At 48.9% G+C, this 24,337-nt stretch overlaps 3 protein-coding genes across 3 annotated transcripts in view; 2 read left to right on the forward strand and 1 right to left on the reverse strand.

Annotated features, from left to right (window-relative positions):
• The first annotated feature begins 53 nt into the window (after window positions 1-53).
• On the forward strand, window positions 54-14,673 carry ddx11 (DEAD/H (Asp-Glu-Ala-Asp/His) box helicase 11). Its single transcript, XM_030365610.1, has 28 exons — window positions 54-195; window positions 472-630; window positions 806-1,027; window positions 1,137-1,223; window positions 1,608-1,747; window positions 1,849-1,906; window positions 2,089-2,196; window positions 3,184-3,271; window positions 4,450-4,652; window positions 5,301-5,375; window positions 5,591-5,668; window positions 5,758-5,804; window positions 5,984-6,063; window positions 6,150-6,191; window positions 6,290-6,357; window positions 6,467-6,505; window positions 6,709-6,898; window positions 8,437-8,571; window positions 8,832-8,944; window positions 9,141-9,213; window positions 9,662-9,765; window positions 10,591-10,740; window positions 11,084-11,152; window positions 12,295-12,395; window positions 12,512-12,596; window positions 13,411-13,486; window positions 13,581-13,735; window positions 14,318-14,673. The coding sequence occupies exons 2-28, from the start codon at window positions 502-504 to the stop codon at window positions 14,351-14,353; spliced, it is 2,751 nt and encodes a 916-aa protein (XP_030221470.1). The 5' UTR covers window positions 54-195; window positions 472-501; the 3' UTR covers window positions 14,354-14,673.
• wash1 (WAS protein family homolog 1) lies at window positions 14,600-23,837 on the reverse strand. The gene is given in 12 exon segments (XM_030365611.1): window positions 14,600-15,149; window positions 15,271-15,339; window positions 16,732-16,884; window positions 17,126-17,267; window positions 17,269-17,318; window positions 17,691-17,892; window positions 18,847-18,982; window positions 20,687-20,823; window positions 21,889-22,035; window positions 22,187-22,298; window positions 22,550-22,690; window positions 23,697-23,837. Coding segments are annotated over 12 exon segments (1,443 nt in total). The 5' UTR covers window positions 23,705-23,837; the 3' UTR covers window positions 14,600-15,003.
• Window positions 23,838-24,235: 398 nt separating this feature from the next.
• iqsec3b (IQ motif and Sec7 domain ArfGEF 3b) overlaps window positions 24,236-24,337 on the forward strand; it is a 33,870-nt gene continuing 33,768 nt past the window's right edge. The window contains 1 exon segment of the mRNA XM_030367122.1: window positions 24,236-24,337. This exon segment is cut by the window's right edge and continues 795 nt beyond it. The gene's annotated coding sequence lies outside the window, so the exon portion shown is untranslated.

Consider the following 24,337-nt stretch of genomic DNA (forward strand, 5'->3'; position numbering starts at 1 on the left):
CTTAAAATTAAACGCGCACCCTATGAATTACCTCCCTTGCCATTGGTCAGATTCTATGTCCCTTGGAGTATGTTGGCGCGTTTATTGAAAGACTCATGTTGTCATGTACTATATTGTACCCGAGTGAATGTATAGGTGGAGAGGTATATTTCCAAATAATCCTTATCGTCAATAGTTTAGAGAACTTGACAACAGGTACGGTATGATTCTGGACTTCACTAGATGAATAGATAAACCTCGTTTTTAGTACCCGATACTTGTATGGTCGATTTATGTCTATGATCAGATTAGCTGCTTGCATTTCATGTTTTTTTGCCGTATATATGTATGGTAATAAATAACACTTGTGCATCTCTATTGTTGTAATTTGGCTAGTTTTGGAAGCTAAGGAGATTTTGATGCCATTTACTTGTGATGACCTGCCATTTGAATAACTAGATTACCTCACCCTTTTCTATGTGTGTCATCCAGGAGCACACCTCTTGTTGTACAGGTACTAGCATGGCCAACGAGATCCCCGAATTTCCATTTCCTTACCAGCCCTACCCCATTCAGGAGCAGTTCATGAAAGCTTTGTATGGCGCGTTGGAGGACAGCAAAGTTGGCATCTTTGAGAGTCCCACGGGAACGGTACGCTATGTCTGATGAAAGTGAGATATCGTTTTAGATAGACGAAGAGGAGCAACCAACATTAACCCGATTACAATGCCACCACGTATTCTCTCTCTCTCTCTCTCTCTCTCTCTCTCTCTCTCTCTCTCTCTCTCTCTCTCTCTCTCTCTCTCTCTCTCTCTCTCTCTCTTAGGGCAAATCTCTCAGCCTGATATGTGGAGCCCTTACTTGGCTAAAGGACTTTGAAGAAAGGAAGAGACAGGAGACAGCTGATCTCCTGCAGGAGGGAGAAGCGGTACTTTCTGCTCCCACCACCTCCTCCTCTGCCTCTTCTCAAAACTCCTCAGCAGACCCCGACTGGATCACTGACTTTGTTCAGAAGAAATCAGAGCGTGAACTCGTTTCCAAGATAAAGGTGAGGTTGGGTGTAGCTGATTGAATCTGTCTAATATGTTTGACGTGTTATCAGATTAACTGTCACTTAATGGGAGCATTTGGGGAATTGTTGTTCTGTGACTATTTAGGAGGACGAGATTAAACGGAAGAAGCGCGAGGAACGGCTAGAAATGATAAGACACAACGCTCAGCTAAAATATGCATTCAAAAGAAAGGTAAGCGACTCTGCTGTCTAATGCCATCCTAGGAAACTGATAGTCAAGAATTGTGCTGGCCTGTAAGTGTATTGTATGTTATATTTGTTAAATTTCTGTATCAAAACACACATTTACACAAACTAATTTACATTTGAGTCAAAGTCACTTGCATTTGAGACTGAATACATTCGGCGTACCCGAACAAAATAAATATAATAAATCCAAACATTCTCTAAAAACACAAGGGCGATTTCAAATAAGTTGATTTGTGCACAAAACACATGTTTAGGAACACATGCACCTTTCATGCAACAAAAACCTTGTGTGTATGTGTGTGTGTGTGTGTGTGTGTGTGTGTGTGTGTGTGTGTGTGTGTGTGTGTGTGTGTGTGCCCATGAACAGAGCAGTGAGGAGGACGAGACGCTGAAGCTGCTGCAGCTCAGTAAAGGCGGCGAGGAAGAGGAGGCTTTGGGAGACGCGGAGGAAGAGGAGCTCATTGTGGCCGAGTACGAGAGTGATGAGGACTCCAAGACCAAGAGCAAGTACGTACACGCCCCCTCACTCCTCACTCCCTAACAACAGGCCGCTGGGAGGGCAAAGAAGGAAAGAATGTAAAGAATTCCCTTTCCCATTCCCAACACAGATTCTGTGGCGGTGCTGACGATGAAGATGATGACTTGGTGGAAGAACATGTGACGAAGGTGTGTGTGTGTGTGTGTGTGTGTGTGTGTGTGTGTGTGTGTGTGTGTGTGTGTGTGTGTGTGTGTGTGTGTGTGTGTGTGTGTGTGTGTGTGTGCGCGTCACACTGAGCTCGAATCCAGTCATGTGTTTGTGTTGTGTATGAATGTTGTGTAACACCCGAGTATGTTCTGCTGCCTGTCAGATTTACTACTGCAGTCGGACCCACTCCCAGCTGGCCCAGTTTGTGCACGAGGTGCAGAAGAGCGCGTTCTGCCAGGACGTCCGCGTGGTAACTCTCGGCTCACGGCAGGTAAACAGCATAACACTCCTGCATACACACGGACACATGAGAAGAAGGGTGGTGCATCGGTAGATTGGTGCTGTCTTATCATCCTCAGAGAGGGAATCCATTCACACAGACAACCTTCAAACACAGTAGATAGAGACCGTACACTAGGCATAATAATATAATGCACAACCCAAGACTGAGTACATGCAGACACATAAAAAAATAAAAGGGTTTCTGGTTGCTGACAAGAGGGTTTGATTATTGAGTGCAAGGATGGCAGAAGGAACCTACAGGAAGGCACATGCACGCCACACACGCACATATGCCCACACACACACACTCACTCACTCACTGACATACATACAACCCAATGATGATGAAAAGGGCTGCAGATAACGATTATTTTCATAGTTGACTAATAAATATATTGTATGAATAAGAATAAGTCATGGTTAATTCAAGTTTATTTGTAGAGCCCCAAATTACACAGTTCCACATTGCATGATAACACTAAGCCTGCTTAAGTGCAAGAACCCCCCCCCCCCCCCCCCCCCCCCCCCGCCCAGAGGAAAGAGACCGTGAGAAGGAACAGGAAGAGGGATCCCTCCATTCAGGGTTGTCTAGACAAAACGAAGCACGAATTAAGGATGTGTCAAATGAAGTTATCAGAGAGTTTTGGATGAGTTTTAGATTCCACCCATGACCGTAGGCTAGTCTGCTATCAAAGTAAATGCACAGTGACGCTGTATCTAACTCATTAGCGAATGGGAAATTCTACACAATTTCCATTAGCTTATGGTGCTAGTCAAGCATAAGAGGTGGTTGGTCAGTAACTGTTGAGATAACTAGGTAGCTAGTAACTGATAACTAGGGCATCATCATCTTCACCAGTCATGGTGTTGGCATGCAGAACTGCAGCCATTCTCTGCCTGATAGTCCGGTGCCAGTTAAGGCTATGGGGGTCTGTCTCCTTGATCCAGGGCTAACATTATGGTCTGTTTCCTGTAGAATCTTTGCATTAACGAGGATGTGCGTCGCCTGGGCAGCATCCAACGCATCAACGACCGCTGCATGGAGATGCAGAAGAACAGACATGGTGAAGAGAGACCAAATGACATTGTGCCGTTCCCCAGATACCTCATCGTGTTATGCACTGTGCATGCTCGGCAGTCCCTGAAACTCTAACATTCAGTCTTGTTTAGCATTCAGGGGGAACCCTCCTTAGGTGATCATACAGCCGCTCACACCTTCTTTACCATATATAGTAGACACGTCTGCATTCATGAAACCTCATTATGTTCGAATGTATTCATCCATTGTTAGGCTGAACAGCAGGAACCTTTCTTCTCTTATCTACTAAGGTGTAAGACAGGAAGTTGGTGACCCATTGGTATTATGAGGGTCCCTTGGGACACAGAGGAATAGTTACTTAGATGTTACATTTTCCTATTCAACCGTGGTTCTTCAATTTAATTGGAACCATGAGAATGTTTAATCTTAGTCTAATTTTGACCTTGTTCTGACCGCATCAGGGTTTGGGCCCCGTCCACACGGGCGAAAAATATCTTCTCCCCACCGTTTTCCTTTGATGCGTTTCAGGAATATCTCCGTAAAGACGAAATGCGAAAACACATCGAGCTGTAGAAACGCTGTAGTACATATTCAAGGCGCTGGTTCTCCACAAAAAAGGAGCGCATCAAGCCTGTGACTATCCAGCCTGCGCGCTGTGTACAAACATTCAGACGAGGAGGAAAGAGCAGTTGTTAAACCTCTTAGATTGAGCAGAAATACTTTTTAATGTACAGTTAGTAATTCAATTTACCAAGGGGCTGCATTTTTTATAATATTCAACGCAACTCTGACGTCGCCCAGCTGGTGCGGGGCGATGACGTCATCGTTTGCGTTTCAGGCGTCCACACGAATCCTAACATGAATACGCATAGGTCAGTTTTTATCTTATCCACCCTGGGACCTGGTTTCAGAAAAGCGCCCCAAACGCACAAGACGTATGCGTTTTCACCCAGAAATGTGTTCAAATTACGGCATTTAGGAGACACTTTTATCCAAAGCGACGTACATGGGTTAATACCCACATTGACTCACCGACGGCAGAGTCAACCATGCAAGGCGACAGCCAGCTGGTCAGGAGCAGTCAGGGTGAGGCGTCTTGCTCAGGGACACATCAACACTCAGCTAGGAGGAGCTGGGGATCGAACTAGCAACCTTTTTTAAACGATGCACCTGTTTCTGATTGGATTGATTTTCCTCCTGCAGAGAAGCCGCCGCAGGAGGAAGGGGCCAAGCGCAAGCGGGGTCCGGCCAAGGCCGTGTGCCCGTTCGCGGGCGCCACGGCGCTGCAGACCCTCCGCGACGAGGTGCTGGGCGCCGTCAGCGACATCGAGCAGCTGGTCACCCTGGGCCGGAAGACCCACGCCTGTCCGTACTACGCCACGCGCCTCGCCGTCCCCTCGTCCCAGGTGAGCCCGGGCACGGCTCGCTGATTGGTGGTCAGTGTTGACGTCCGGATTGGACGAGGAGTCCGAGTGGTTTACATTTGCGGAAGGAGCACTGAGTTTAAGACACACATTTCTTTTCTATCCCTTAATTCCTTGCAAGAAAAACATTTTTTTTCTTTCTTTCTTCGTGGTGTTTATCTTATTTTTTTCTATAGATTGAGTAACCCATTTTTCTGACGCTTCTCACATTAAAGTGGACATATCATACCACCAGGTGTGAGGGTGATTAGCCGTTACAAGCCTTTTTCGAAATGTGCAGCATTGTGACATCACTGGTGGGCGTGTCCACCTGGATGTGTGACGGTTAGATGAGCAACGTTTGCTACAGCCCAGTGGGTAGGCTGGTAGACTGATCTATCCAGCACACATCTAGGTGGACACGCCCACCTGTGATGTCAGAAAGGGCACATTTTCAAACCTGCTTGTAATGGCTAATCACACTCGCACCTGGTGGTATGATATGTCCTCTTTAATATAGTCTAAGAGGAACGTTTCTTAAAAATATAAAATATTTTTATAAATGTAAAATAAATAAATAAATAATTGTATGAAGTGAATGAGTGGAGTGATTCTCACGGGTCACTCTGTGGTCGGTCTGGGCGGGGCCAGCTCGTGGTGCTGCCCTATCAGATGGTCCTTCACGCTGCCACCAGGAGAGCCTCTGGGATCCAGCTCAAGGGACAGGTGGGACAAGGGTATCTTCTAATGGATTTACGTATACAAATAACCATGGATCTAAATGGATAATCCCTACTCCCTTCCACTATTTACATCATTATGATAACATCCCAATGTTAACAGTGGCTCCAGTGAGGCTGATGGCTAATATTATTATACTACGTCCTTTTGTAAGGCTTTTGTTCAACCGAAACCACCTTCTATTTGCATGTTGAATCCAGATCCTAATCATAGATGAAGCCCACAACCTCAGCGACACCCTCTCCTGTATACACAGTGTAGAGCTCACAGGGGCCCAGGTACTCACTCACACGCTCTCTCTCACATGATTGGCATGTTTGCATTAAGTCAGAATATTACAGTTTCCCTTTTTTTCTTTTTTCTTCAGTTTTGTCGCGCCTTCTCCCAGCTCAGGCAGTACTCTGAGCGCTATAAGTGAGTCCCACACACACACACGCACACACGCACACACACACACACACACACACACACACACACACACACACACACACACACACACACACACACACACACACACACACACACACACACCCACTGCAGTAATATTCAGTGTGAATGTCCTGCTGAGTCTTGACCTGCTGAATGGATTTCAGGAGCCGATTAAAGGCGAAGAACCTGATGTACATCAGGCAGATTCTGTTTGTTCTTGAAGGGCTGGTTCAGGTGCTCGGAGGTGAGTCGTTTTGTTGTTGTTGTTGTTGTTGTTGATGTTTTTTGGCTATGGCGCTTGCTGAATGTTTTTTGCTGGATGCCTTACAGGTAAGGTGGGTCAGAACCCCCAGAGCCAGACCACCCAGCCAGGTGAGCCGGCCGCCTCCCCCCTGGGCCTCTCAGCCAATCACACTCCTGCACGGTTTGGATATCTCCCCGGTAACTAACGACATGATCCCTCTCACCAGGAACGCAACTGCTGACCATTAACGACTTCCTGTTCAAGGCCCAGATAGACAACATCAACCTGTTCAAGGTACCCTCTTATTCCATTCATTAAGTAATACCTTGTTTATTATGGCCATATATATCAGGTCAACTTGGGCTTTATGGGGGTCTAAAATTTGATTTTCTTTTCAATAAAGTTGCAGAGGTACTTCGAGAAGAGCATGATCTGCAGAAAAGTAAGTCCAAAGCATCTCCTTGTGTGCATTTCCTTTTTTTTGGCACACACACACACACACACACACACACACACACACACACACACACACACACACACACACACACACACACACACACACACACACACACACACACACACACCAACCACAGTGATCCAAGAGGCTGCTACTGTGTTGTGAACGGTGCCCCCGTCCTCCCACAGCTCTGTGGCTTCGTGGAGAAGTACGCCGGCTCCGGGGTGACGCCCCACCCCCAGATGCCCCGCCCCCAGACGCCCCGCCCCCAGACGCCCCACCCCCAGACGCCCGGCGGCCTGAACAAGGAGAACCGCCGCACCGAGGGTCTCAGCCGCTACCTCCAGGCGCTGCAGAAGGGCCCCCCGGCCCCATCGGGTCAGTACGGTGCGGGGGTCACCCACACAGCGTGGCCCCATCGGGTCAGTGTGGTGCGGGGGTCACCCACACACCGTGCCCCCATCGGGTCAGTGCGGGGGCCACCAACACAGCGCCCCGTGGCCCCATCGGGTCAGTGCGGTGCGGGGGTCACCAACACAGCGCCCCGTGGCCCCATCGGGTCAGTGCGGTGCGGGGGTCACCAACACAGCGCCCCGTGGCCCCATCGGGTCAGTGCGGTGCGGGGGCCACCAACACAGCGCCCCGTGGCCCCATCGGGTCAGTGCGGTGCGGGGGCCACCAACACAGTGCCCGCGGGCCCCAGGCCGCCCGCTAGCCCCGCATGAGGCGCCCGCAGGCCGGCTCTAGACATAGCACAACTCATCCTGGAACAACTCTTTCACACCTTTTTTAAGTCATTGTTGATAATTATTGTGAGAAATCATTAACATGATCAGTGTCTTCAAATATAGATGAGCATCATTAATCATTAATAACAATATATAACTAAAGGAAAACTGAGCAAATTTGTTTCGGAAGAGTGTATCAAACTAGGTGCCCTTCGTATGACTCAGTACCTATGAAGTAGCTCTCAGGTTCAAAAAGGTTGGTGACCCCTGATACTATGGTAGTACATCAGTATCTAGTCTAGGGCAGGCTGACCCCCATCGGGTCAGAGTGGTAGTACATCAGTATCTAGTCTAGGGCAGGCTGAAGCACATCGGGTCAGTGTGGTAGTACATCAGTATCTAGTCTAGGGCAGGCTGAAGCACATCGGGTCAGTGTGGTAGTACATCAGTATCTAGTCTAGGGCAGGCTGAAGCACATCGGGTCAGTGTGGTAGTACATCAGTATCTAGTCTAGGGCAGGCTTAGCCTGGCTCGGCCCGCCTACGTACTTCCGCTAAAATGTTCATTTCCCTTCAGTACTGGGTCTGGATCTGTGGTATATTCGCCGGATTTCTGCGGCCAATTTTTAGGCTGTCCAATCAGCAAACAGAGGGAGAGGCTGAGAACAACGACGTTGAGGTCGTGCGCTAGTTTAGAGTGGTAGTCAAACGTTAGCGATTGGTTAAGGCAGATCCTGAGTTGCACCGGGCCGATCCAATAGTTTTAAACTGCGACAGACACCCGCCTTCAAGTGAGTTAACGTTTGTCAATGGAGAGTGGCCAGACTCTCTGTGAGCAAATGGAATGAGGAACGAGAGTCTGGTAGGACCGGGCTAGACCACATCACAGAATTTAGTTCAGTTTTTTTAATAAGAAGCATGAAGTGATTTTGAAATAACCTCATTTCAATTCACTACAGGGAACTGACTGTAACCTTCATACACTTTTTTATTATTATTATGCGTGAAAAGCAGGTAATAGGCTTTTTGGCAAATTTAATTCGCTCTACCTTTTTAAGTATTGTCCTTGTCTTTACCCTGACATTTTGAATAAGTGTTATGTTTTTGTTTTGTAGCAGTTATCACAGTTGTCAGAGCCAAGGGCATGTAGCTCTGTGAAAAATAATGCATGTGGTATTTGTTGCTGCAGTACCCACGGGCGACCAGCAGGGTCCAGCAGAGGCAGAGCATGTGCTGGCCGCCTCTCCCATGATGCAGGTGGAGGGCTTCCTCATGGCTCTCACCAACAGCAACAAGGATGGAAGGGTGGTGGTCCACAGACAAGGTGCCCATGGGGGGGGTTGGTTCAGTCGGCTCATCGCTGTAATACTGAGGCTAAGATCGTATGTGGACCAAAAACCCTGACGAATGAAAATGTGAAATACATGCAGAATTGTATAAAGGTGATTGTGATTGCTGAATCTGTGCATACTTAAAATGAGTAGGCCAGTTAACAAAATGAGGTTATAGGTTGAATCCATCCTCCCAAGGTATATTTTTCGCGCATTTATTTAAATGTTTTCTGTAATTGTTTGGCATGTCCAGGAACGCTGTCAGAGAGCTCGGTCAAGTTCCTGCTTCTGAATCCAGCGGTCCACTTCGCCCAGGTGCTAACAGAGTGTCGCGCTGTCATCATAGCTGGAGGAACCATGCAGCCCGTAAGGTCCCCCTTCCTCCTCCTCCTCCTCCTCCTCCTCCTCCTCCTCCTCCTCCTCCCTAAATAACACTGTCTCAGTCAATGAGCATTGTCCCTTCTTCCTCCTCCTCCTCCTCCTCCTCTTCCTCCCTAAATAACACTGTCAGTCAATGATCGGCGTCCCTTCTCCCCTATCCCCCCTTCGGGACGGCTGGCAGGTGTCTGACTTCAAGCAGGAGCTGCTGTTCTCTGCGGGGGTGGCGCAGGAGCGCATCACAGAGTTCTCCTGCGGTGAGCGCCCTCTCATCTCAGCCCGAGACATCGCCTTCTTTTAGGTTCTACATTTGTCTTCGTTTATGTTTTATGTATGTGTGCAGAGGAGTCGGCGTCTGAGTTTAATTAGAGTCGTGCTTCTGTTCTGTGACGGGCTGCCAACCAGAGCAGGATATTGGAGCCGGGAATAAATCTAGGAGGGTGCATGTGTATCGATGCTTCAGCAGTTGATGGGTGTACTCGGAAGGTTGTGTCAATCAATCAATACTTAGATGGAATGAATGTGAAAAAGACAGGATATCAGGGGAGGAATAAACCTTAGGAGAGTGTATAGGTATTGATCCTTCCTCGGTTGATGTGCGTACCCGGCAGTGTCAATCAATCCGGTATTATTTTGAGAGACCAGTGGAGTCCGGTCCTCCGTGTCCGTAATTTGTCCTGCTCTGTTGTCTCCTTCGGCCTGCAGGCCACGTCATCCCCCCCGGGAACATCCTGCCTCTGGTGATGAGCAGCGGGCCATCGGGACAGGAGCTGGAGTTCACCTTCCAGAACAGAGACACCCCCCGCATGGTAACGCTCACACACCGCTCAGAACGGACCGCCGCAGCTAGAATACTAGAGCCTAACCCCACCAAACCCTGATGGTAACCCCACCAAACCCTGACTGTAACCTCACTAAACCCGGACCCTAACCCCACCAAACCCTGAAGGTTACCCCACTAAACCATGACGGTAACCTCACCAAACCCTGACGGTAACCCCACCAAACCCTGACCCTAACCTCACCAAACCCTGAAGGTTACCCCACTAAACCCTGAAGGTAACCCCACTAAACCCTGACCCTAACCCCACCAAACCCTGACCCTAAACCCACCAAACCCTGACAGTAACCTCACTAAACCCGGAGCCCTAAGACCACCAAACCCTGACCCTAACCTCACTAAACCTGGACCCTACCCTCACCAAACCCTGAAGGTAACCTCACCAAACCCTGAAGGTAACCTCACCAAACCCTGAAGGTAACCTCACCAAACCCTACCCTCACCAAACCCTGAAGGTAACCTCACCAAACCCTGACAGTAACCTGACCAAACCCTGAAGGTAACCTCACTAAACCCTAACCTCACCAAACCCTGAAGGTAACCCCACCAAACCCTGAAGGTAGCCTCACCAAACCCTGACCCTAAACCCACCAAACCCGGACCGTAACCCCACTAAACCCTGACGGTAACCCCACCAATCCCTGACCCTAAACCCACCAAACCCGGACCGTAACCCCACTAAACCCTGACATTATTGTTGACAATTTGAAAAAGAAAGTCTGCATAGTTGCTCCCAAATGCGTCTCTTCTTCTCCTCCCAAATGAAAGCCCTTTGCATGTGGCCTGTCGACAGATGGACGAGACAGGCCGGGTGCTCTTCAACCTGTGCACCGTGGTTCCAGGTGGCGTGGTCTGCTTCTTCCCCTCCTATGAGTACTCCCGGAGGACGCTCGCCCACTGGGACTCCAGCGGAGCCCTGGCACGTCTGGCTGCCAAGAAAAAGGTGTGTGGAATGATGGGCTCTGTCGTGCACGTCCTTTGGCCCAGAAGACCGAATGACCTGCGCAGGGATTTGTCTATTCTGAGGTCTGTGTGGCTGTAGGCAGGGGTATGCTGATATGTTTATTCGAGTACAATTTATGATGCTTGGTCACAGAAGTGGCGTTGGAAATGTGCTTTCAGACCGATAATAGCTTTTTGTCTGGATAGATTGGAAAATAATTCATTTTGGGTGCATCATTTTCATTTGCAAAATAAAATTGAATTGCAGCACATTGACGGGGCTTGTGTGCCATGAGTGTTGTGCGCCACCGATTTAAGAAACAATAAAAACCATCTCTTTTCAGATTTTCCAGGAGCCCAAGAAGGCAAACCAGGTGGAGCAAGTTCTGGGGGAATTCTCCCGCTGCATTCAGGTGCACACACACACACACACACACACACACACACACACACACACACACACACACACACACACACACACACACACACACACACACACACACACACACACACACACACACACACACACACACACACACACACACACACACACACACACACACACTCTTTCACCCCCCTCTCCGTCCCTCTCTCTTTATATCTCTGTGTCTCTCTCTTCCACCCCCCTCTCCGTCCCTCTCTCTTTATATCTCTGTGTCTCTCTCTCTCCCACCCCCCTCTCCGTCCCCCTCTCTTTATATCTCTGTGTGTCTCTCTCTTTCACCCCCCTCTCCGTCCCTCTCTTTATATCTCTGTGTCTCTCTCTCTTTCACCCCCCTCTCTGTCCCTCTCTTTATATCTCTGTGTCTCTCTCTCTCCCACCCCCCTCTCCGTCCCTCTCTCTTTATATCTCTGTGTCTCTCTCTCTCTTTCACCCCCCTCTCCGTCCCTCTCTCTTTATATCTCTGTGTCTCTCTCTCTTTCACCCCCCTCTCCGTCCCTCTCTCTTTATATCTCTGTGTCTCTCTCTCTCTCCCACCCCCCTCTCTGTCCCTCTCTCTTTATATCTCTGTGTCTCTCTCTCTTTCACCCCCCTCTCCGTCCCTCTCTCTTTATATCTCTGTCTCTCTCTCTCCCACCCCCCTCTCCGTCCCTCTCTCTTTATATCTCTGTCTCTCTCTCTCTCTCACCCCCCTCTCCGTCCCTCTCTCTTTATATCTCTGTCTCTCTCTCTCTTCCACCCCCCTCTCCGTCCCTCTCTCTTTATATCTCTGTCTCTCTCTCTCTTCCACCCCCCTCTCCGTCCCTCTCTTTATATCTCTGTGTCTCTCTCTCTTTCACCCCCCTCTCTGTCCCTCTCTCTTTATATCTCTGTGTCTCTCTCTCTTTCACCCCCCTCTCCGTCCCTCTCTTTATATCTCTGTGTCTCTCTCTTCCACCCTCCTGTATATTGTCCTTTTATTTTTTAGATGTAATGTCAGAGGTCCTTACCCGCCTCACCTTTTTCGTGTGTGTGTGTGTGTGTGTGTGTGTGTGTGTGTGTGTGTGTGTGTGTGTGTGTGTGTGTGTGTGTGTGTGTGTGTGTGTGTGTGTGTGTGTGTGTGTGTGTGTGTAGCGCTGCGCCGCGGACGGCGGGGCACTCACGGGAGCGCTGCTGTTCTCCGTCGTCGGAGGGAAGATGAGCGAGGGCATCAACTTCTCTGATGACCTGGGCAGGTGTGTGTGTGTGTGTGTGTGTGTGTGTGTGTGTGTGTGTGTGTGTGTGTGTGTGTGTGTGTGTGTGTGTGTACAGTAACAGCTGGACTGTGCTGCTGTTCTCCGTGTCCTGACAGGTGTGTGGTGATGGTGGGTATGCCGTATCCCAACATCAAGTCTCCAGAGCTTCAGGAGAAGATGGCTTACCTGGACAAGCATCTGGTAGACCCCCCCCCCCCCCCCCCCCCTTCTTCTGAAGTCTCAATCGTCCGGGCCCAGTTTTTCAAACAATTTCATCTGGATCAAATTGATCCGGATTTGAGAATCCCATGTTTTGCTCTCCAGGATCACCTGATCCATCTTACTTTATGCCAAATTTCAGGATAACCAACTGAATCCACTCTTCCGATGGGATCAGGATAATCCTGTTTTTTGGATCAAAAAGATCCCAAACCGAGTTCAAAGTTTTGAAAAACCCAAAGGGCAGGTTTGATCCAGATCAAAAGTAAAATCGGATTACATGATCTGATCATATTTCGGAATCCCTCTTCTTTGAAAAACCCTTTTCCAAGATTTGTTCCAATCCGTGACCCAAAATCCCAGTGGATTAGTTTTGAAAGCCTTGGTCCTGGAGATGCATACACCATGTGTGAATATTAGATCAGGATTTGGTGGTTCCATTGTGGCACATAAAGACGTGTTGCCCCGTAGAGCTGACGACCCTCACTGGTTCGATGTGTGTCCACTCAGTCATACCCATGGCCGTAAACAGCTTAAATAAACAATGGATAATGGACAAATTAACCCTGACGTCACTTTACACATATCCACAGCTTTTATCTTGTTTATTTTTACAGTTTTTAATATTTATACTTGTTTTAAGATCTACACACACTATGTGTGCTCTCAGAAATCAAAGTTGTATGACTGCCTATCTGCACATTGTCCGGTTTGTTTGTCGAGCCACGTCAAAGATGATTTACTGTTACGACCAACGATTAAGCTTTCTGAATCTGAATCCCCGTCCCCCTCTCAGCCCCACGCGGCGGGCCGGAGCCCGGGCCAGGCCCTGATAGAGAACCTCTGCATGAGGGCCGTCAACCAGTCCATCGGTGAGCACCACGTCTCCACCAGAACCATCGCCGTGGTCCAAGGCCGGCAGTAGGTGGCGCTGACGTGTTTCCCCTCCGATCTGTCTCTTTAAAGGACGAGCGATCCGTCACCGTGGCGACTACTCGTCCATCGTGCTCTGCGACAGGAGATACTCTCGGCCCGCCACCGTCGCCAAACTCCCCGAGTGGATCCGGAGCCGGACGCAGGTGCACGCCTCCTTCGGGACGGCGTTCGCTGCCCTGCGGAAGGTGAGCGACCAACGCCCTCGTTGATCTTATGGGGTGATCCAGACTCTTCGGACGCCAGCCTTCCGAGTTGCACCTGTGACGTGTTTTTTCCAGTCTCGGAGCTCTTATAGCGTTCCCATTCGTCTTTGTGATTGTGTCGTGAAATTGGCTAGTCATTGTTTATTGTTAGCTACATTAGCCTCTTTAGCAAACCAGCTCAAAATCAAACACAACTTTACATTGTATTGCACGCACAGCAAGACCGTGCAATGCATAAATTGGTGACCGGAATAAAGTAGTCAAGTGTGTAAGAGCCTTTAAAATCAACATTAAAATGACCAACGTGGTACAAATACACAGAAAATAAATCTTACAGGCGCAGCCATTTTTGTTGAGAGCGTCATCACTGAACTCCCGACCAAAAGGGGGCGTGCCTCTGGGAAAAGGCCGCAAGAAAGCTGGGAGATTTCCCCACTTGCAACTAGGAAGGCTGGTGTCCGAGGCATCTGGAACACACCATTATTCTGATCCCTGTTCAGAAGGGCTGTTCTGACACCTGAACCAAGCCGTCTGCTCATTTGTGTTCTTCCTTTGCTCCTTTAGTTCTTCGTGGAAAAGAAGAAACAGCAGGCTGTGTAGTTTTGGACTCAAGTCAGCCCTCAGACGGCGATATATCGTTCTGTAGGTGTATTGTTATTGTATGCTTTTGTTGTTCTATCTTTTTATAATCTTCTAATTTAATTAAGTTCATGTTTTCGTGCCCATGAGTTGATGTTAACGGCTACTAGTGTATTTAATGGGGCAGGTATGTTATTTTATGCAAAACTGTATAAAGATGAATATGAAATATATATGTCTAATATCAAAAATCACTTCATTACAAAAAATATTTAAAATCACTTTATTCAATGGAAAATGTGTTTTACTGCATATCAATAAATCTCTTTTATGGAAATATACCACTTTTTATACAATCATCTCCATTACCCCGTCACTCATCCGTGACTGTGTTTCCATTGCCATGGGATGTAACATAGCAATGTTAAGTTTCACCGTTCACCATCACAACAATGTACACCGGAATAGGCATCAGAACGAAAAGGCATTTCAGTCATTAATCTCTACCCCCCCCGAGACCACAACTCTATCTACATCTACCGGCGGATCTCTAGTCCGTTACACCGGGAGCTAGTCAGTCAGTGAACGCTGATAGGACGCTGTCCCTCACGGCTACGCCTCCCAGTCCTCATCCTCCTCTGGGATTGGCTGGTGGACGCTGTCCATCACGGCTACGCCTCCCAGTCCTCATCGTCCTCTTGGATTGGCTGAGGGGCGGGAAGTGGGGGTATGACATCAGACATTCGAGCGAATGCCCCGCCGGTGCCGAGCGATGAATTGACCGCCTCTCCGCCGGCCGGACCCTTACCGGATATACCTGTGGGGGGGGGGGGGGGGGGGGGGGGAGAAGAATGTGTTGCCTCTTCACAGCTGGTCCACACACACACACACACACACCGTTCTTACTGGCCGGTTTATTACCCCAAGGAGACGCTCACCTTTCCTGCGCATGGACAGCTTGTTGAAGAGATCAGACATGAAGTCTCCTCCACCGGCTGCTGCTCCTACTGACACACACACACACACACACACACACACACACACACACACACACACACACACACACACACACACACACACACACACACACACACACACACACACACACACACACACACACACACACACACACACACACACAGTAGGGATTGTCAGTCTCCTCCTGACCTCCTAGTGTAGCGGGCTGCATAATCACAGCCCGCCTGTAGCCGGCCCCTGGCCGACTCCCCCGCACTCAGAGAAGGAATAAATAAGCCAGCCGAAGGTAATGGAAAGAGTACACTGTCAGTAGAAGGTCAGACGGTAAAAACCCAGACTGCCGCCCGACCAGCTCCTTAATGAAGCTGCCATTTGGAGAACAAAGGTCACGGGGCCGTGGCGGGGCCGAGCCCGATGACATCACAACATTGCACGCCGTTTTCCACGGGAGAGTGCGCCCGGGGCTGCCGTTAGCGTTGTCGTTCGGTTTGCGGCGCCCGCTATTTTTTGGCGCGTTGCAAAAGGAGGCGTGGCACGCTAGACGACATTAAAGGTCCCATGGCATGCAACCAGGTGTGAGTGTGATTAGCCGTCACAAGCCGTTTGGAAAATCTGCCCCTCATGACATCACACGTGGGCGTGTCCACCTAGATGTGTGACGGGTAGATGAGCGTCGTTTGCTGCAGTCCACTGGGTAGGCAGGTAGACTGATCTATCCAGCACAGATCTAGGTAGACACGCCCACCTGTGATGTCATAAGGGGACCAATTTTCAAAACGCTTGTAAGGCCCCGTCCACACAGAGCAGATTTTTTGGTGAAAGCGCATAACTCGTAAGTCTTAAGTCCGAAACCGCACATTTCTGAAACCATGTCCGAGGGTGGTTTCAAATCTATCCGGACCTATGCGGTTTCGTGTTAGGATTCGTGGGGACGCCTGAAACGCAAACGATGACGTCATTGCACCCCAACCAGCTAGGCGACGTCAGAGTTGCCTTGAATTTTTTTATTCATTATTTTATTTGTATTCTTTTTGCAGCTTTGAATAAAGCCCCTTGATACATTAAAAAGTATTTCTGCTCAATTTAAAAGGTTGAATCTCCTCGTGACTGAATGTTTGCATACAGCGCGCAGGCTGTAAGCACGCAGGCTCGATGGGCTCCACTTTTTTCCGTGGAGAACCAGCGCCTTGAATATGTACTACAGCGTTTTTCCCCGGCTCGATGCGGTTTCGCAATTAATCCGTCTTTACGGAGATATTCCTGAAATGCATAAAACGAAATCGAAACCGTTTTCGCCCGTTTCGGCTCCGTGTGGACGGGGCCTCAGGCTAACCACGCCCCACCTGGGGGCGTGGCCACTGGACCCTTAACGGAAGCAGACGGCGTTCCTGCGGCGGTCCGATCGGCGCCGCGGCCCTCACCTTGCTCCTGCTCCTTCTGCTTCCTCTTCTCCATCTTGCGGTCTTTGACGTCGCGCAGCGCGGCTTTGCCGATGCCGCCGGCGTTGCGGATGGACTCCAGCAGGTTGGCGCGCCCGTTGGACGGCTGCGCCCCCCCGCTGGGCGCCACCGGCCCTGTGGAGGGGGGGGGGGGGGGGGGGGGGCGATTAGTTTGAGTTGACAAATGCAATGTTAGCTTCTTTTTCAGCCATCATCGGCTTTTAATCTTTTAATTCGTTATCTTTGTTTATGTTTGTTGATACGGTGTGTCTGGATACTGCACAGAGTCTGTGTGTGTGTGTGTGTGTGTGTGTGTGTGTGTGTGTGTGTGTGTGTGTGTGTGTGTGTGTGTGTGTGTGCGTGTGTGTGTCGTTACCTGAGCGCGGTGCAGGCTGCGCCGCGGCGCTGGCGCCCGTGAGTGGCGCGGGGGGAGGGGGGGGAGGCGGAGGGGGAGGGAGGAGGGCTTCCCCGGGGAGGGTCGGGGGGGCGGGAGCAGAGGAGGGAGGGGGCGGGGGGGGGTGGGGGAGGAGGGGGCGGAGGGGGCGGAGCCACAGCCTGGAACGGAGCTCCTGAAAGGGAAGAGGAATCTGCATGAGGCCCCGGCAGCACCGGGAGGGGGGGGGCTGCCGGGGGGCTGCATCAGGAGTCGCTCCAATAAGAGCCATGGTCTGGGTTGTTGACTCCCCTCGGTGTCTAGCCGTTGGGATGGCCTCACACATTAGGCCATGGAAATGAGTTCAAACAAACCCAAAACAGAATCCCATTAATATCAATCCAGAGAAGGGGCCGTTCGCAAGATCCAACAGGATCTCTGTCTCTGTCTGTGTGTGTGTGTGTGTGTGTGTGTGTGTGTGTGTGTGTGTGTGTGTGTGTGTGTGTGTGTGTGTGTGTGTGTGTGTGTGTGTGTGTGTGTGTGTGTGTGTGTGTGTGTGTGTGTGTACCAGGCTGGACGCTGCCCAGGTCCCCGGAGAAGGAGGGCAGGTCTGGGATGTTGTGCGTGGGGCCGGAGGGGGCGATCCCCGGCCCCAGGTCAGCGCTGTACGACAGGTCGTCCGCGATGCCGGGCAGGTCGGGCAGGTAGGAAGGCACGTCGATCTCCGGCACCTGGCCCAGATCCGGAACGTAGAAGTAGCTCTCTGCCGTCTGGCGGGAGATCAAAGGTCACGGACCGTCACAAGTTATTTGGGAAAACTGGGAAAAAGCTTGCTGGAAGGGGACCGGGAGACAGGGATGAACAGGATAGTAGGGGCAGTTAGAGGTACGGTCCCACATTGGAATTCAAATGTCAATCATCTCGTTTAAAGCCCTTGTGACTCTTGCCGCTCTATAGGAATAATTATTATTATCAATTAATATAATTAGATTAAAACTTCAAGCTTTGAATTTGGTTCATCTGAATGCAAGGAGATCCTAATTCAGGGAAAATGGTAGCAGAAACATTTAGCGATGGTTTTCCCTTCGGAAATACGGTACTTCAATTACGTTCTCACGTAATTATGTAGTCTGGCGCTTTCATGAGGGGAGGATGGACTCAAAGCTTTGAGTGTGTCTTGGGAGAAAAGCTGTATTCATCTCAGCTTCTCATCACGTGATACAGCGCAACAATGCCCCCTAGTGACTCAGCTAAATTACACATTTGCAAGGATACCTCACTTTCAAGCACCAGTAACACTTGATTAGAAATGAGGGGGGGGGTGAGGGGGTATGGGCAAGTGGCAGCATGCCTATTTGTTGAAAGTCACCCCTCCCCACTGAAATAGTATATTGTACCACTCAATACACATGTGCCGGCTTGTTTATTGAAACACTACATGCAAATTCTACCCATCGATTTTTGGTGCAGAATTACTAATACGTGTCTGAATTCCCCCTATTTCCGGCCTTACCTGTTCCCAACATTGTGTACTTTATAGTGTTCCCTTTATAAGGATTAAGGAGTGAGGGAACAAGGCTGCTGGTATTGTCAGCGTTTTGTCAGTTCCCATTGGGCAGTCCCCTCTTTCCTTGAGCTTCTTGGTGGAAGGCAGCCACCTATTCCATTTACGGTAAAGTCATTGAGCAATAAATATCTGGAATGATCCCAGACCCCCGGAGCACCTGTCTCTCCAGCTGCTCTCTCTTGGTGATGGACAGCGGAGCGTCAAAAGGCTTCTCCTCTTTCTCCGTCTCCAGGGCGTTGTGGGTCTTCGTCACGGCCCCCGCCAACGGGTCCAGGAGAACATACTTCTTATACCTTTCAGACACACACACACACACACACACACACACACACACACACACACACACACACACACACACACACACACACACACACACACACACACACACACACACACACACACACACACACACACACACGAAAATGTGGTTTATACACCAATGGCCAGCCTATTTAAGCATAGGTTTAGTGTATTCTATTAGTAGTAGTCCTTCTCGGTCTCTCCGGTCTTCGGGAGCCGGCCTTCTTTCATTGCCGAAGGTTAAAAAGAAATCGGCTGGACAGAGAGCGTTTGCCTATCGAGCCCCCTTTTTATGGAATAGGCTGCCATCAGCGGAAGCTGACTCTGTGGAGCTATTCAAAGGGAAGCTCAAAACGCACCTCTACAATCTTGCATTTGGAGTGTGAAAACAACAGATGCGTAGTGAAGACTACTCTGTTTGCTTGTGCTTTTCTTATTACATTATACATTCCCACTATGTACTTTTCCGTTGTAATTCACTTTTCTGTCAGTTGTAGCGTGCTGCGGGTGCTGGACTGGATGCCTGGACTCTCCTCATGGATAACCGGCCAGAACCCCATCACCATTTTAATATGATGTACATGTATTTACCTGTATGCCAATTGTGGCACCCATTGCACTCCTGACCATCCCTGGAAGAAGGGATCCCCTACACTGCGTTTCTTCTCAAGATTTCTTCCTTGCTGATTCAAGGGAGTTTTTTCTTGCCCGTGTGGGGGCATGGGTAAAGGGGGTTGTCACAAATATTTGGCCTGTTAAAGCCCTTTGAGACTGTAATGGTGATTAAGGGCTATATAAATAAAATTGAATTGAATTGAATTGAATTATTATTGTGCTTATTAGTCTTGCATGTACCCAGCCCCTATGGGCTCATAGGACACTGAAAGAACCATACAAATTATAATAATATAGATCAGTGAAAGATAGAAAGAATATCACGGCACATACAAAATCCTAATGAGGGTCAACACCAAAGCAAAAACCACCTCTTTCCAAAGCAACTTTTAAAACAAAGCAGTCCTTAGGTCAACATGACTAGGACATGGGACATTCGGCCCCGTCCAAACGGGCGAAAGCGATCTTCTCCCCACTGTTTTCCTTTGATGCGTTTCAGGAATATCTCCGTAAAGACGGACTCATTGCGAAAACGCATCGAGCTGTAGAAACGCTGTAGTACATATTCAAGGCGCTGGTCCTCCACAAAAAAGGAGCGCATCAAGCCTGTGACTATCCAGCCTGCGCGCTGTGTACAAACATTCAGACGAGGAGGAGAGAGCAGTTGTTAAACCTTTTAGATTGAGCAGAGATACTTGTTAATGCACAGTTAGTAATTCAATTTACCAAGGGGCTGTATTTAAAGCTACAAAAATAATTTAAAAAAAAAATTATAATTATCATTATTCAACGCAACATTGACGTCGCCCAGCTCGTTTGCGTTTCAGGCGTACACACGAATCCTAACATGAAAACGCATAGGTCCGTTTTTATTTTATCCACCCCTCGGACCTGGTTTCAGAAAAGGGTTTTCGGGCACTGACTGAAGACGCCGGACCCGTCCGGACGGTCGCCCAAACGCACACGACTTTATGCGTTTTCACCCAAAATTCGGTTCCGTGTAGACGGGGCCTTAGATACGGCATGAGGTGGTGTTTTTGGATGATGGGGGGGGGGGGGGGGGGGGCGGGGGGTCGACTCACAGGTTCTCGGTGGTGTTGAAGAGCAGCAGGGAGCTGACGGAGGAGATGTTTCGGGGGAGCCCTCCGAGGCCTTCCTCCGTTTCGTCCTCAGACCTCTTCTTGTTGCTCACACACAGGGGCAGGTAGAGCAGCTTCTCCTGAGAGGACACACACACACAATCAGACACACACACACACACACACACACACACACACACACACACACACACACACACACACACACACACACACACACACACACACACACACACACACACACACACACACACACACACACACACACAGCAAGATAAGAGCTTTGTCCCAGGCCTGCTTAATATGAATAATGCAAATTAGGAGGGGTTGAAGCAATATGTGCGCAAATGGTACATGGTAAACGCTACCATGTAGGACTGCCGGGGAATGGGAGGAGAGGACAACAGAGATGGCAGCGCCTTCATTAATAAATAAGTGCACCAAAAAAAAAAAAAATGGCCAGCTGTATTTCCATTTCCCTCGATTTGACACACACACACACACACACACACACACACACACACACACACACACACACACACACACACACACACACACACACACACACACACACACACACACACACACACACACACACACACACACACACACACTTTCCCTTCCTGGTTGGCTGAGGGGGGGAATATTTTGCGGCCATTTACGATAAATAATGCACGACACTTCCTTTCATTGTACCATGCAGGCAGATTTGTAAATAAAGACCCTGTATTCGCATAATTACTTTGCTGGCCTCTCTTACAATGCCCATTTACAGACATACACTGCCCTACAGCCCATCTTTAAACATTGCTTACAGATTATAATATCTCATTTATTATATCTAAGCAGCAGCCGCTATATTTGCATATCGAACCAAAAACTAAATGTCCAACAAGTTAACAATACAAAAAATAAAAAGTAACGAGTGAGATGTCATTATACTTAAAATAAATATCTGATACAGGGAAACAGCCTTCCTCCGTTGTGTTGCATTGTGCAGAGAAAGCCCAGCACCCGAGAGTGGGCGGCCCAGCACCCGAGAGTGGGCGGCCCAGCACCCGAGAGTGGGCGGCCCAGCACCCGAGAGTGGGCGGCCCAGCACCCGAGAGTGGGCGGCCCAGCACCCGAGAGTGGGCGGCCCAGCACCCGAGAGTGGGCGGCCCAGCACCCGAGAGTGGGCGGCCCACCTGTAAGGCCTTGTCATCCAGGGGCCGCAGTTTGTTGTGGATCCGGTGCCGAGGCTGCGTCACTGAGGACGGGTCCGTGGCGCCACTGAAGATGGAGGCGTAGTCTTTAAGGCGCTCTGGGGCAGGGTACTTTGCACTGGAGAACACCTGTACGCGCACGCACACACGCACACGCACACGCACACACGCACACAGACACACAGACACTTGTATCAACAAATTGCTACTCGACAAGGTTGGTTTGTTTTTGCGGTGAGCGACTACCGTAAAGGCTGTATATCACAGGGGGGGGAGGTACCTTGGTGGCCTTCTTGCTGCCTTTGATCTTGTCAACCCGGGCCTGAGCCAGTTGAATCCGTTCGGTCACGCTCTGCAGCTGCCTGCGGTTCTGTCCCACTCGTTCAGAAACTCTGGGGACAACACGCACGCCGTCCGTGTGCACGTTAACAATACGACAGGCGAGCACGTGCACACAGAAGGTATTCTATATGGTAATTTGTTGATGTTAATCATTTCATATTACAGTCGACCTTGGAAATAACAATCAATTCTACTTTCGAATTACATCGAACAAAGAAAATATCTTAAAAGCAAACTCCACCGTGTGAATGCGAAAGCTGTGTGTGCTTGTGCGTGCGTTAGTGTGTGCTAAGGGGCTTGCCTGTTGAAGATGTCTGCAGAGATGGTCTCCAGGTAGTGCAGTGCATCTACTATCTGGTGTATAGTCTCTTCTCGTCTCAGGTCTGGTTGGATCAGTGGCACAGAGTACACCTGCCCCTCAAGGCAGGGCTTCTGGCTCATCCTTTACATGAACAACAACAACAACATAAAGGAACCACATGTGGCAGCCGGGCTTGGTGAGTGAGCCGCCTCCGTCCAATCAGCACACGAACCAGAGCTTACTTAAAGCCAAAATGGCACTTTTATTCAAACATAAATGATATGACTATCAAACCGAACAAAACCCAGCTTTGTAGGATTCAACAGTCTTGTTCCTCTGGGTGGAATCACATCACCCACGGAGACTGGTCTCTCCGCACACACAAACCAGGAGAGCCCTTGGTGAGTGTGGAAGCATGCTTTTTAAAGCATGCTTCTCAGGTGCTCAAGGATTGGCACCAATGCTCTTATAAATCTGTGGTACACCGCCTCCACAACCTGCCCCCTGGGCCTCCAGGGGCGCTGTGCCGGGGACGGGTTGCCACACAGTAAGAGTAGACCAATAAGAACCTCCACCAACAACATAACCACTCCTTCCACAGCAGAAATTTGCCTTTAATGCATTGTATGGAATAAAGGTATTTTGCCAAGTACAATAAGCAGCTGGCAATCGATATTTGAAATGATTCGCTAGATAGCATGGGTGTTATGAAGATAAATTGACACTTGGCTTTAAGCGAGATCTTAGAAGAGTTCCGTTCAACAGCTTCAGCGATATCTTTTTCATGTGTCTGTCTGTACCGAGATTTCTTCTATGTTCTACAGTCACCAAGGATGCATACAGGGTCTGAGTTACTTCACACATTATTGGCACATCATTCAAGAACTACGTTCTCATCTGACTATCACATGACACACGTGAGAGGACGTGTTGCTTATTCTAATCCGAGTCTGTTTTTGGCAGAACTGTGAGAAAAACATTTCCAATTGCTGTTTAAAATACAGCAACCACAATTTGTCGGTAATTGCGGGTTGCATGCATAGGCACATCGTATGCCTACTCTTGCCAAACTGTGGAGCTAATGAGCAAATACAACACAACAGCCAACCCTTTTTGATTAAAATATCAGCTTAATGCAAGATCTTACCTGACCATTGAACTCGGCAAATATCCAATATAACTATTAACGCAATCTCCCTAGATTGTAAAGGAAAGCAACTCTCCAGCTGACAAAGCATCTACTTCCGGCATCTACGATCATGTGACATCGGCTGAATCATGACGACATGTCCCTGAGGAGTCACAGGCTTCGAGAATCTTTGTACGCTAGAATTCACAATTATAGTAAGATTAATGACGATATGAAAATGTATAATATCATTATATATAGTAGTATTAGTTATAATAACAATAATAATAATAATTGTAATAATAATCAGAATGACAATAATTCAATAACTCATAATTAGTTTGGTTGTTAGATTTGACATCGTGAAGTTAATGCCTATGGTAAGCCTATGCATGTTTCGTTTTGTCACAAAAAGGGATGGTTATTCTGTGATAGAGTGTAATGTGTGTCTCCCGGGATAAGGAAACTCCTGTAAAAGGCATTGACCAATCGTCGCAATCCTGAGCTGTAGGTAGGCGGAGTGTGTAGAAATACAGTTATGGGAAAATATTCACGATTTAAAGACCTAGGCCAGTCTGAAGCAACCTGCTCAACATTCTTCATATTTGGTTAACATTTCGATGTTGAGCTTCTTACTATTTATTTCTATATCATCAATC

The sequence above is a fragment of the Gadus morhua genome, chromosome 9 (genome assembly GCF_902167405.1).
Source record: "Gadus morhua chromosome 9, gadMor3.0, whole genome shotgun sequence".
Classification (NCBI taxonomy): Eukaryota; Metazoa; Chordata; class Actinopteri; order Gadiformes; family Gadidae; genus Gadus; species Gadus morhua.